This window comes from Danio aesculapii, chromosome 3, assembly GCF_903798145.1.
Source record: "Danio aesculapii chromosome 3, fDanAes4.1, whole genome shotgun sequence".
NCBI lineage: Eukaryota > Metazoa > Chordata > Actinopteri > Cypriniformes > Danionidae > Danio > Danio aesculapii.
Window position 1 is genome coordinate 39,771,200 of NC_079437.1, and position 13,414 is coordinate 39,784,613.

General features: G+C 37.2%; 1 protein-coding gene across 2 annotated transcripts in view; it reads left to right on the forward strand.

Moving 5' to 3' along the window:
• The window catches only part of sdk1a (sidekick cell adhesion molecule 1a), a 637,737-nt gene that overhangs the window by 598,648 nt on the left and 25,675 nt on the right, over positions 1–13,414 (forward strand). For both annotated transcript variants that reach the window (XM_056453953.1, XM_056453952.1), the window contains one exon: positions 481–582. In XM_056453953.1, the coding sequence (XP_056309928.1) occupies positions 481–582 (102 nt within the window). The remainder of the gene's footprint in view (positions 1–480; positions 583–13,414) is intronic.

Sequence of the window (13,414 nt, forward strand, 5' to 3'; positions counted from 1 at the left end):
AAAAATAAACAAGTAAATAACAAGGTGAGAATGTGGTAAAATCTGAAAACGTGGTAAAAATCCGCAGAGGGCTTTTCTTTTTCTGGATTTCTTTTCAATACACTGCGGTTGGGTTTAAGGAAGTGGGTGGGTCAATCGGTGCTTTTAAAAACACTGTTGGTTGAGTTTAGGGAAGGGGGATGGTGGGTCAGTCAATCAGTCAGTCATTCAGGTAGGCGGCAGCAGCCTCTGGTGGATTTATGTGAGAACAGCAAGGGCGAATAGCACTAGCGAGAAAAACTTGAGATCTCAAAAAGCGTACAAACGGCCTCTGGCGAATATGCAAAAACAAAAACTGGAAAAAAAAAACGTAGCTCCTGGGACGTTTTTGGTGCTCTCCAGAAATGTATACAGCGGTACCTTTTCAGAATGAGCCTTCTTATCTTCTGTCTCAAAGCCATTGTGCACCTTAAAGATCTTTGATATTTTGATTATCCTCAGAGCTGCAGAAATACAGGCGCTATGAAATTGTGATGACCGCCTACAATGTCATTGGTGAAAGCCCTCCAAGTGCTCCGGTGGAGGTGTTTGTTGGAGAAGCAGGTAAGAGACTGTGTGAAAACAAAACATTTTACAGAAATCATGCCAGAATCTATATTTTTTATGAAGAGGGGCTATGCCTTTATTAGAATAGGACAGTATAGTAGACAGGAATCTAAGTTGGAGAGAGAGGGGAGGATGGGATCAGGAAAGGTCCACATGTCAAGACTTGGGACGGTGCTATATGTTGGTGCACATACTATCAGTACCAATTAATATAATAAAAAAAAAATAATAATAACATATATATATATATATATATATATATATATATATATATATATATATATATATATATATACTGTATATGTGTGTGTAAACAATGTATTTTTAGCTATATATATGAGCAAAATCACACAAGTAGCAGTGTGATATGTCTGCATGTTGGCACTGGTGGGAGGCGTGCGTTGACTTGAGGCTGTAGCCTTAGTGCCCCACATCAGTGCTGATATACAGCCATATCGCACTGCTACTGTGATATTGCGTTTTAAAACAATTTGACGGCATAATTGTGTGTATAAAAAAGAAAATCAAACACGAAGAGTCTAAAAACGCTTTTGTATGAGGAACTACTTTCTTCCGACACTCATTCACATCTGCAGCTGATGTCAGAACAGCAGAAACTGTTGCTACTTCACCAACGTCACTTTAGAGCTAGTGTTTGAATCATTCTCTAGCTTAATATCTAAAGTGATGACAAAATTTGTAGCAATTTGTTATCTGTAGCAATCAGGATATCACAATAACTAACCCCAAAACAGCCAAAGCAAAGCAAACACTGTCAGTTTCTGTGGTATAAATACAGCACTTCAAAATAAAAAAGAGAGAGATCCACTCAGAATGTAACTTACCTGATTTATAATGATTTTTTTCAGCTGTAGTTCGAAACTTGCACTGAGAAATGCTGTTTTTCTCTCTAAGGACTTATTATGCGGTCTCTGTCGCCATCTTGTGGCGGAACATCAATCGTCACTTTATTTGTCTGCTCAGACAGGCTGATGGCGGCCGATGCACTTAATCCGATGCTGTAAAACTATAAATATTTTGAAATAGGCACCATCCTTATAAATAAACTAGATAATTGCAATCTAAACAACTACATTCTCGACTAAAAATTACATTATGTTGTCTAACAGCAGCAGTATTTGTCAAACTGTAGAGCGTCATCTGCTTGTCGCTGTATGTGAGTGGAGTAATACACAAGGGTGAAGAGGCTGTACGAGTGCTGTTATTTGCAGAACATTTCATGGCTATCAGCCAATCAGATTCAAGAACCAGATAGAACTGTTGTATATATACTGTATATATATAATTTAATAATGATAATAATAATAATATATGCCTATTTATTGTATTGTATTGTATTAAATATGCAAGGTTATTTTTCAGTATTACCTGGAACTGAAGAATCAGTACATATAGTATGCATTTGTTGCATGTTGTTTTATTATTGTGCTGTGTTTAAAATCTCCCATTAACTGTTTTTTTTTTTCAACTTGCACAATTGAAGACTGTAACTCAATGGTTGTGTACAGCAGCATGTTGTTTCCTGTTCTGAGTAGAATTTTGTCAACCCAAACCAGCATGCTTTGCTGGCATCATCCCACCAGACCAGTTTAATGAGAGTGCAAATCCACAGTAAAACATTGTTGGCACTCCACCCTGACAGATGTGGTGATGAGCAATGTGGATGATTTTTTGGTTTAAGATGGAGGCTGTGTCTCCAATCCCACAGGGAATCAGGCGTGACATGAGCTGACAGATATGAAAGGTGTTCTCTTAGTGGAGTGGCATAAAGAGAGAACAGAGGCCAGAAATGTGCCAATGTTCTGCTTAACATGACGCAAACACAAACCCAACTGAAGATCTGGGCTTGTGACAGTTCATGTGTTTTGGATCAGTTAGCTTTGTTTAAAGCACTGTTAAGCAAACCAACCTTAGCTAATTAGCTAAAATGTGAACACAAAGCACTTTGATGGGTTTGATAAAGGGCATATTGTGATGTTATGTGCCTCAGAACTTCTGGGAAATAGAACAAATAGTCTCTTTATAGTGGTTATGTATCAAATGTGATACACAGATGGCCAAACGATGAGCATCATCCAGTAGTGTGTTGTCTACTGCTCAATGATACTAAAGGGGAAGTGGAGACTGTTGAGCATTGTTCACAGCGACTGCAGGGCCACAGAGCAACAAATCACCAGCAGCCACAACAGTGGTGACCAGAGCAAGGTGTCTCAGCACAAGCCTGTGTATGTGATGTGCTATCTGTGCCCTTATATTAACAGTATATAATTGTTAATTTTGAATAGTGAATGAGTGCAAGAAAATGGTTTTGAAAAAGCTGTTGTTTTTCTTTCTTTTTTTTTAACTCTGTTGACTTTCCTGTCCAATGTGAGTGGCTTTCTATTAAGAGGTGCTTGAGTAAAACAGACTGAGATGCTTGCATTGAAGTGTAGTGCTTGTAGACATGAAACGAAGCCTGAGTAAGCTGTGAGTTTTGTTGTTACGAGCTGTCCTGAAGTCCGATTCAGCTCTATACCATATAATCAGGCTCCTGCAAGCTCATTTGTTCTGCTCAATTTCCAAGTGCTTTTCAAGTTGAGTTCAAGTTGTTCTGTTACTAAAAACAGTCATTTTTATTTTGTTCAGTACATTTATTGATTTGAATAATATCCAGCTGCCTGGCTGAGGAGCCGAGCACTCCGACTAATGAGCTGCCAAAAGAGGAAAGCCGGATATGACATTCCAGCTTCTCCACAGAAAACTGGTAATTGTTGTGCTGTTTTATTGGCTGAGCTACAAAAGAAAGGATGTTGTTCTTCTACAAACATTGAAATAAATCTATATGCTCATGGGGCATCTCATAGGATCAATGAAAGGGCCTTTGGATGAAATGCAGAGTATTTTTGCTATTGTTAATATAAATATCCATAATGGCACATTTCATATTGCATTGTTTGTTTTATTTGATTTAAAATGTACCTTAAAATTACATCTATTGTGCTGTAATTTACTATTTTTACAAATTTTTCCAATATAATCTCATTGCTATTCAACAAAATAATTATACAGTATTAATACATACTACTGAATATTATTATTATTATTATTATTATTATTATTATTATTATTATTATTATTATTATTATCCCTAATGCATTTTAAACCTTTTTAATTAGATTTTATTTAACAATGTGGAAAATACGCTGTACAGTTCTACAGTAGCTTATTTATTTTTAAAAAATCTATATTATACACAAAAAGTGAATAATTTGTGTAACAAATTCTTTTTAGTTTTAATTTGAATAGATTTTTTTTACTTGAATTGATTTAATTTAACTTGAATTGATTCATTTCAACTTATTTGAATTATGTAATTGATATTTTAGGCAAATAAAGTTCATGAGCAAAATTAGTTTCAACCATTTGTGTCTATTTACTTTTATTTGAATTACCCCATGAACACAGCTTAGTCGTGTGAAATCAATTAATTTCAATTGTTTAATTTGGACAATCAGACCTTTCTGTTATTTATTTCAGTTCAAACTGCAACTGCTTCAATAATACAGCTGATTGAGACTCATCTCAGAACTAATTTTAGGAAATTTTTTTGCCAATTAAGCTGCCAACACTCAAAGCGTTGAAAATTGTTAATGATCTAGGCACAAAGTCTAAAGTGCATGGCGCAAAAGCATTAAGGGCGTGTCTGAATCCATTTTTGCTATTTTAAGGACGTAAAAATGCACTTTGTGCCATGGCGCATGGTCTAATAGGGTTGTGCTTATTCTCTTAATGAGTTATGGGTGTGTTTTGTGTATAACGTCCATTAAACCAATCAGAGTCTCATCTCACATTCCCTCAGTGCATCGTGCCATGGTGCAATTTACATGGCGGAATTTGAAGAACTGAACGCTTCACTAGCGAGAAAACAGTTAAACAGACCATCTGCAACACGAGGATAAAGCCTGAGCCTCCTCAATTCGGCCTCTTTACTTTCTCTTTACTTTCGTGAAGTAAGGTAACGGTTGAAACTCACTCCACTGAAGACATCCTACATATTTAATTTTAAGCACAAGTATTTGTTTCATAACTATTTCTAAATTCAGTTTTAATTTCCAGCAAATGAATAAATGAACAATAATAACAAAATGTCAAAAAAGTGTTATATCCAAACACGTGTCCTGTTCTTATGCCCCATGCACACTCATGAATTCAGTTGCCCTGGTCTGAAAATAGCAACAAATACACGTCTTGCGCCTTATTGCGTTGGGTGTATGATAGGGCCCAAAGTCTATTAACATTTTAACAGCTAAGATTACTTTTATTGTCAACATTTCCTACTAATTCAGTCTCACTCAAAGCTTGCTGGGAACTACGTACATATCTGATAACCAGGTAGTTGCACCAACACATTTCCTTCATGTTGTGCCAACACAATTCGATTACGTTAACTTAATGTTTTACAAATACACGTGGATTGAACATAAAACAAATAAATTGCCCAAAAAATGTTAATGTTTCAGCTAATTTTAAACAGGTAACAGTTTTGAACAAGCAGCAGTACTCAGTTTTGAGAGTATAGAAATAATGCAGTATTGTTGTTGTTGTTGTTGTTGTTGTTGTTGCTAATTATGTAATTATATTAACTTTTAATTATGATCATGTGGTTTTATTTTATTTGATTAATATTATATGGAAACTAGTATACAGTCCAACTTTAACTATTCTAATGTAAAATCAAATATTCTCTGTAAAGGATAATATAATATAATATAATATAATATAATATAATATAATATAATATAATATAAGTGGAAATTATATAGTATAAATGTGCTAGGAGCGTTTGTCTTCACCACATTCCGAAATAATCTATATTCATGCAGGGAATCTCATATGATCAATGAAAAGGGCCTTTAGCGGATAAAAACAATCCTTGCACCTCCAGCAAACAGATGCATTATGTCCACATTTCAGCCATATGCTTAAAAGTATCGAACGCAGACAAATTGCTACAAATGTGAACTGTCGTTTGTGCTGTTTAATTCCACTCCAGCCGCGTGAACAGCCTGACACCTCACAGACAGGATGTTGTCAAGCCTCTCTCGATTTTGCATTCCGCCTAATAATTGCCAAGATTATTTATGGAATTGTAATGCAGCACTGCTGTAAGTAGCACCCCAGTATTAATACAAGCCGAGTTTTGGCAGGACAAGGTGTGCATGCACGTGTGTTTTTTACAGCTTTCACCTCTTCGCAGCATTTTTGGCCTCTTCTCATAAGGGGTTTAATGAAGCAGTAAATATGAATGTGTCATAAAGAGCTCCAGCAGCTGGCAGGGTTATCAGCATCAGGTTATTAACAGCATCATTAGAAGGGGCCAGGCGTTTCCATTACTCCCAGCAGCAGGAGGGGGGACAGCCAAACAAACAAATGTATTTCACTCTGATTAACGTCAGCTTGGCTACAACTGAAGACAGTGGGAGAGAAACAAGATTGCAGGGGTGATGGGTGCTTTCACCTTAGAAAGTTCTGTTGGATCTGATAGTCTTATGGGCAGTATGCTGACAGTATGCTAGGACCTACTCACACTATGCTATCCGAACCGTGCCCAGGCCCGTTTCCCAGATCATTTGAGAAGTGTGAGTGCTCTGAATCGGGCTCAGGCATGGTTCAGTTGGCCGGCCCAGGCCAGATTGGAAGAGCACGGTTCACTTGGACCTGAGCCCCAAACTGAAGACAAGACGTGACTTTTAAGGGACTGTTTCATATGAATTTATTAATCATTCTTACTGTTTAATGAACGCAAACTGTTGTAAATTATTAAAGACGCAAAACCCTCACTGCACCACAGCTGCACCTTTAGCAAACCTCCTAATTCTTGCAGCATGAGGACTTTATCACTGTTTATGAGCGTCAAAAGTGGCTGATCTGTTCTGCGAAATATTTGACTGCGTGTCACTGCATATTAAACAACTAAAACAATATAAAAAAATGTCCACTGTGCTGAGCGAGAGCTGTTAAACTGAACAGCGCATCATCGATGACGTCAACATGCTCAGGCCCGAATACAATGTGAGTGCGGGCCGTCTGGAAAGACGGGAGAGGGGACTCGAGTCCGAGCTTGAAAATCTGTCACCCCTTTATCTCTCTCTCCTACTTTGCTTCCTGTATATATAAGATTATTAGCCCTCCTTTTTTTTTTTTTTTAATGATGTTTAACAGAGCAAGAAATTTTTCACAATATAATATAAAGCAAGGCTAATAATTCTGTCTTCAACTTTATACTGTCTTATAATAAAGGCAAAAACACCAAAAATAAATTTGCTTTTTTAAATACTAAACTAAACTTCTCTGACCACATTTCTAGAACTGCTCGATCTTGCAGATTCGCACTCTATAACATCAGAAAGGTCCGACCCTTCATATCTGAACATGCAGCTCAACTCATTGTTCAAGCTCTTGTTCTCTCCAAACTGGATTATTGCAACTCTCTGCTAGCCGGGCTTCCAGCTAACTCTATCAAACCTCTTCAGCTGCTTCAGAACGCAGCAGCACGAGTGGTCTTTGATGAACCCAAAAGAGCACATGTCACTCCGCTACTCACCCGTTTGCACTGGCTGCCAGTTGCTGCTCGCATCAAATTCAAAGCTCTGATGTTTGCTTACAAAGCGACCTCTGGCTTTGCTCCTTCGTATCTGCTCTCACTTCTGCAGATTTATGTGCCCTCCAGAAACTTGCGTTCTGTGAATGAACGTCGCCTCGTTGTTCCATCCCAAAGAGGGAAGAAATCACTTTCCCGAACTCTCATATTCAATCTGCCCAGTTGGTGGAATGAACTCCCTAACTACATCAGAACAGCAGAGTCACTTGCTGTCTTCAAGAAACGACTAAAAACTCAACTGTTTAGTCTCCACTTTCCTTCCTAATCTTAACTGCCTCTCTGGCTATACCACTAACTGTACTCTCTCTCAAAAAATAAATAAATAAATTTTAGAAATTAGAAATTTTCTAATGCTTTGCTACTTAGACTTTACACACCTGAAACTTGTATATAGCACTTGTTCACTGCTGCTCTTATAGTTGTGTAAATTGCTTCCTTGTCCTCATTTGTAAGTCGCTTTGGATAAAAGCATCTGCTAAATGACTAAATGTAAATGTAAATAATTAAAAAAAAAAAACTTCTGCCACCACAACAGCCATGCTCAGTGTTGCCAAGCCTGCCAAAATATTTTAAACTGTGCCTGTGGCTTGGCTCTTGTCTGTTTTGGAATTATTTTAAAAATTCATTAATATTAATATTGTTTTAATTAAATTTAATTCACATTTTAAATTATTTACATGACATAATTACATTTTAGGACGTGTCCCCCCCATAGGTGGAAAGACCACTGAAAAATCATACTCAAGTAAAAGTACCATTGCTTGCTAAAAACATCTGGTTCACATGGAGTAAAAGTTACTGATCTAAAAATGAGGTAAAGTACAAGTAAAAGTAAGCCTTTTAAAAGTAGTGAGTTTTACACAGCGACAATAATCCAACGTATACTCTGAAATTATGTAAGTAGCTTACAAATAAAATGTAGCTTACATCAAGGTTATTTTCTTTTAAAAGTATTTCTAAGTTGAAGTTTTTCTTCCAAAAGTTTTGTTTCTTACTGCGAGCATTGAATATCCAAGCATGGTATGTTTGAATAATATAATCAATAACCAGTTATTATTCAGGACAACCATTATACAGAGATTTTCTTGCAGGCTAAGATTAAAAAGAGGTTATAAAGCGTTGTACGTTAACACATTTGTACACTGTAAAAACAGTCAACTTTATCAAATGAAATGAGTGTAGTTAACTCAAACTTTACTGAAAATTAATTCTACTCATGTGAAAAGGGTTTTGAACTCAGTGTTGAAGGTAATGAGTTAATTAAATACCTCATTACTTTAACTTAAATGGAGTAAGTTCACAGTACTTAAAGAGCCCATATTATGGGTTTTTGAAAATGCCCTTCCATGTAGAGTGTAACACAGCTCTAAGTGAAGTGAAATATCCAGCTAAGGCTTAAATCTGTAAGTGTACAGTGTTTAAAACTATTGATTCATCTATAAAAGAGTCGACTCATAGTGCTTCAAACGAGTCGTCTTGATAACAAGTCATTAGGTGTTTCGCGATGACGCAGCCACGAAACACAAGCCTCGCCAGTAGTTACGCGCGCAAACCAGGGAGATTTGAAACCTGCGGCCCCGCCCACTAACACAGAAAAAACACTAGACACACACACACACAGACGCCGCCGGTCGAATGAAGTCACGCTGTGCTCAGATGGATAATATTGACAGTCTCTACCCAAAGATGAGTTGTTAACCTGGTACAGTACACGCGGTTACTCTTTATATTCTCTTATCACATGTAAGCCACGTTAAAAGCGCGACGCGTGCCGCTTTGTTTACGGATTTAACATTAAAGGCTTTTGTGAGCTTGCGTTCCACTGCCGTTTGTCGTTGCTATGGCGATCGATCGTAAGCTAGGAGACAGGAGACTCGTGTCACTTTCCCTAGTTCTTCTGAGGAGCGTTGTGTGTGTGTGTGAGAGAGAGAGAGAGAGAGAGAGACTCGCGTCGCTTTCCCTAGTTCTTCTGAGGAGCGTTGTGTGTGTGTGTGTGAGAGAGAGAGAGAGAGAGAGAGAGAGAGAGACTCGCGTCGCTTTCCCTAGTTTTTCTGAGGAGCGTTGTGTGTGTGTGTGAGAGAGAGAGAGAGAGAGAGAGACTCGCGTCGCTTTCCCTAGTTCTTCTGAGGAGCGTTGTGTGTGTGTGTGTGTGAGGGAGGGAGAGAGAGAGACTCGCGTCGATCTCCCCAGTTCTTCTGAGGAGGGTTGTGTGTGTGTGTGAAAAAAGCCTTACACTATGAAGCGCGTGTGCACTGTGACTACTTTTATATAGTTGATTACCAGCTGGGCATTTCACTCTGTCTCGTGCTGAAGCCTGTCACTGTCGACCAATCGCAGCAGGCTGTCATCGGTCCAATCAGCGCAGATTAGCTTCGCGCTGAGGAGGGGGTTGGGAACAAATGAATCGCTGAACGATTCATATGGGAGTCGTTGGGATAATTAGGTAAAAATAAATGCAGATTATAAGACCATCAAAGTGTTTTATGACCTTGCATGCATATTAGACTGTTGTTGGAGACCCTTACAACCTAAATATGACCCTATTTCATGTATAATATGGGCTCTTTAAATAGATTAGTTTTGACTTCAAATGGTTTGTAGCAATCGGTTTCCTCAAACAGTTTGAGTTGCCTTAACTTATTGGGATTCATAGTACTCTGTTGGTTTGAGTTCTCTTTATTTATTGGGTGCTCAAATTGCTTCATTTACTCAGATGGATTAAGTTCACAGTACTCATTTGCATTAGTTTTTGAACTTAAATGATTTGTTGCAATCGGTTTTCTCAAATGGTTTGAGTTACCTTAACTTACTGGGTTTTACAGTGTACATTAACTAAATTATTTTTTATCATTCTATATTTATTGAACATTTTAAATGTAAAACTATTTACAGTAAAGCCAACGATTGTAAGTCCACTGTCTTGAGATCAGTTTTTCTGGTGATTTTTTTATTATTATTTTTTTTAACATGATTTGTTTAGACAGGAATCACAGGACTGATTATTCTACTGAGCCAATCACAGAAGACAACAAAACAAAACATATAAAGCTAAAGAAAAGCTGTGCGGTAAAAGTATCAACGCACCATTTGAAATGTACAGATTTTTCAAAGTACTCAGTAGAGTATTTGTAATGCGTTACTTTACACCACTTGGTCATATTGGTCAAGGATGGTCATATTTAGTGGTATATGGAATCTGAAAGATCACTGATCTAAAAGAATCACTGGTTTAAAGGGAAAGTTCACCCAAAGATGAAAATACGATGTTGTTATAGGATGCTGTCCCTTGAATGCTTTATCTTGAATTTACATGAGTGAGGTTACCATAGAAATGTAAGTTGCTTGCCCTTTATTGGTGTCACGATTCAAGTTAAACCACAGCACTACACATGTGCATTGGTTGAGACGTCCTTTTATTGTAAACTGAGGTCTTATTCATTTTGCTGGAAAAAATACAATATAAAGGGAATTGTAATTGTATTTTCAATAGAAAACTGATTTCTGACAGTTATCATTTTTTAAACTTTATAATATTATTAAAGAGAGACAGCTGGAGAGCCATATATTTTTGGTCAAAGAGCCACATGTGGCTCCCGAGCCATAGGTTCCCTACCCCTGCTTGATCTGAAAAATAATTGTTCCAAAAAGAGAGTTTTTAAAAAACATATTTTTTGTTTTCAGCAGAAGAAAGAAACTCAAAGGAAAGTTTGTAACAAATAAAGGGTGAGTAAATGGTGACAGAAATGTCATGTTTGGGTGAACTATCCCTTTAAAATAGCCCTTTCTGTCTCTTTGTGAAGAATGTTTTAAAATAAACTAAAGAACCTTTTTCCACTTTAAAGAAGCTTGTAGAATGAAAAGTTTCTGTGAATGTTAAAGGTTCCCCACGAAACCCTCAATGTTGATTAAAAAGCTATCTTTTTTGCAAGTGCAGCTGTCAGTGTAGACAGCAGGACAGCTCAGTGAGATGTGTGTACTTTATTGTAACAGCTCATTGAGTAGAGTCTGTTGCGTCGGCCCCTCTTGAACCCCACTGTCCACAGCTGTAATTCATTCCCGCTTATAAATGATTCAGCCCCGCTTTAGTACGCGTAAACTCAACTTTCAAGCCCCTAAAATAGACGAGCTGTCATGCTCCTGGAGTTAGCTCTGCTTTCAGGTTTGGTCTTATTAAATTCGCTCTCTTTTTTTTTTTGATGATTGCTGTCTGGCGCAGCTGCATCTGGTGCCGTGATTTATGACGGAGAGGTTTATGTATTTCTCGACCCTTTAATGAATGACATTTAACGGAGACACAACAGAGGGCAGCCGTCACATTGGAGTCAGTGTTCATCTCTTATCACTTTTCCACTGGTACTAGTTCTCATTCAGGAATTAATGCTATAGCTGCTTTTGCAGACTTAAAGCTACAGTGTGTAACTTTTGACACCCGAGCAGTTACTTTTTCTCTTTTTTTTCGCAGAATTGCTTCTGTCTTTTTGTGGAAATGATGAGTCACACAAGTAGAAGCAGGGATCGACTTGACGCATATAAAATAGTCCCAGTTTTAACACTTGTTATTATAGGCTCACTGTAGTCATCCAGGACAAGGACTTGCGTAGTTTGGAAGATAGGTTCATGATGTACTTGCTCATTACACTGAGCTAATTTTGAACAAATGTTACATACTGCAGCTTTAATCGCCAAATGATGATGATGGCCTATTTTTCTGCCTATTTTATCATCTTTATGCAGTTATGACAAACATTCAAAATCAATAATGGCGCAAAAGCATTAAGGGCATTTACTTTTTTAAGGATGAAAAAATATGGTTTGTGCCCTGGCGCATGGTCTGACAGGGTTGTGCTTATTCTCTTAATGAGTTATGGGTGTGTTTTGAGCATTAAACCAATCAGAGTCTCGTCTCCCATTCCCTTTAAAAGTCAGTTGCATCATGCCATGGTGCATTTGCTATTTACATGGTGGAATTTGTTAGTGGAAAAACTGAACGCTTCACTAGTAAGAAAAGAGTTGAACAGACCAGCTTGAGGATAACGAATGAGTCTCCTCCATTCAACCTCTATACTTTCTCTTTGCTTTACTTTTACTCTTTACTTTACTCCTTTACTTTCGTGGATAAGGAAACGGTGTTGTATACGCTCCACTAAAGACATCCATTAGCCTACATAATTCATTTAGTTTGTTAAGCGCAAAGATTCGTTTTTAAAACGATTTCTAAATTCAGTTCTAATTTACAGCAAATGAATACATGAACAATAATAACGAAGTGTGGTCAAAAAAGTTAAATCCAAACACACGTATTCTTATGCTCCATATGGTGATGCAGACGTCTCCAAAACTCGACAGGTGGACAAATCTAAACTTGTTTTTATTAAAACAAATATAAATATGCATATAATAAATAATAATAATAATAATATTAACATTATACAAAAGCAAGTTGTCATGAATAAACTAAAAAGCCCCCTGAGGTTAAGAAGGCATGGAGGCAGTGGTTTTTATATTTATGTAGAAAGTAATATTTTTTGTAATATTTTATTCCTTTAATACTTTTTCATTTGTAAAGATATTTGTGTATTGCTGTACATCCTGTGTGTGTTAAGCAATGTGTAAGCGTTTAAGGAGCACAACTAATGCGCTCTGAGCTGGACTTTACACCTGCTTTCAGCACAGTCTATTTTAGTTCCTCAAAATAGCAATGCTCCAACAATGCACACCTCCTTTCTAGACCAGAACACCCATGAGTCCACAAAGTGGCTCAAAATTAAGCGCAAATATTTGTTTCATAACTATTTTTAAATTCAGTTCTAAATTCCAGTAAATGAATAAATGAACAATAATAAAATGTCAAAAAAGTGTTATATCCAAACACACGTCATGAGTCCTCCATGAGTAATATACATAATATAACATACTCATGAGTCCACAAAGTAGTGCAAATGGGTCTGCTATTTAAACATTGTGGTGCAAAACGTGAAAATTAGAGTTGCGCTGGTCTGAAACTAGCAACAAATCGCGCCAAACACGTCTTGCACCTTATTGCGCAGGGTGTATGATAGGGTGCCTAAATGTGAAATTTCTATTTAGCAGATGAGATATTCTCCCACTCTGTGTTGCAAAACATTATTGTTGTTAATATTATGCATGTTCTAATTACTTATATGGGTT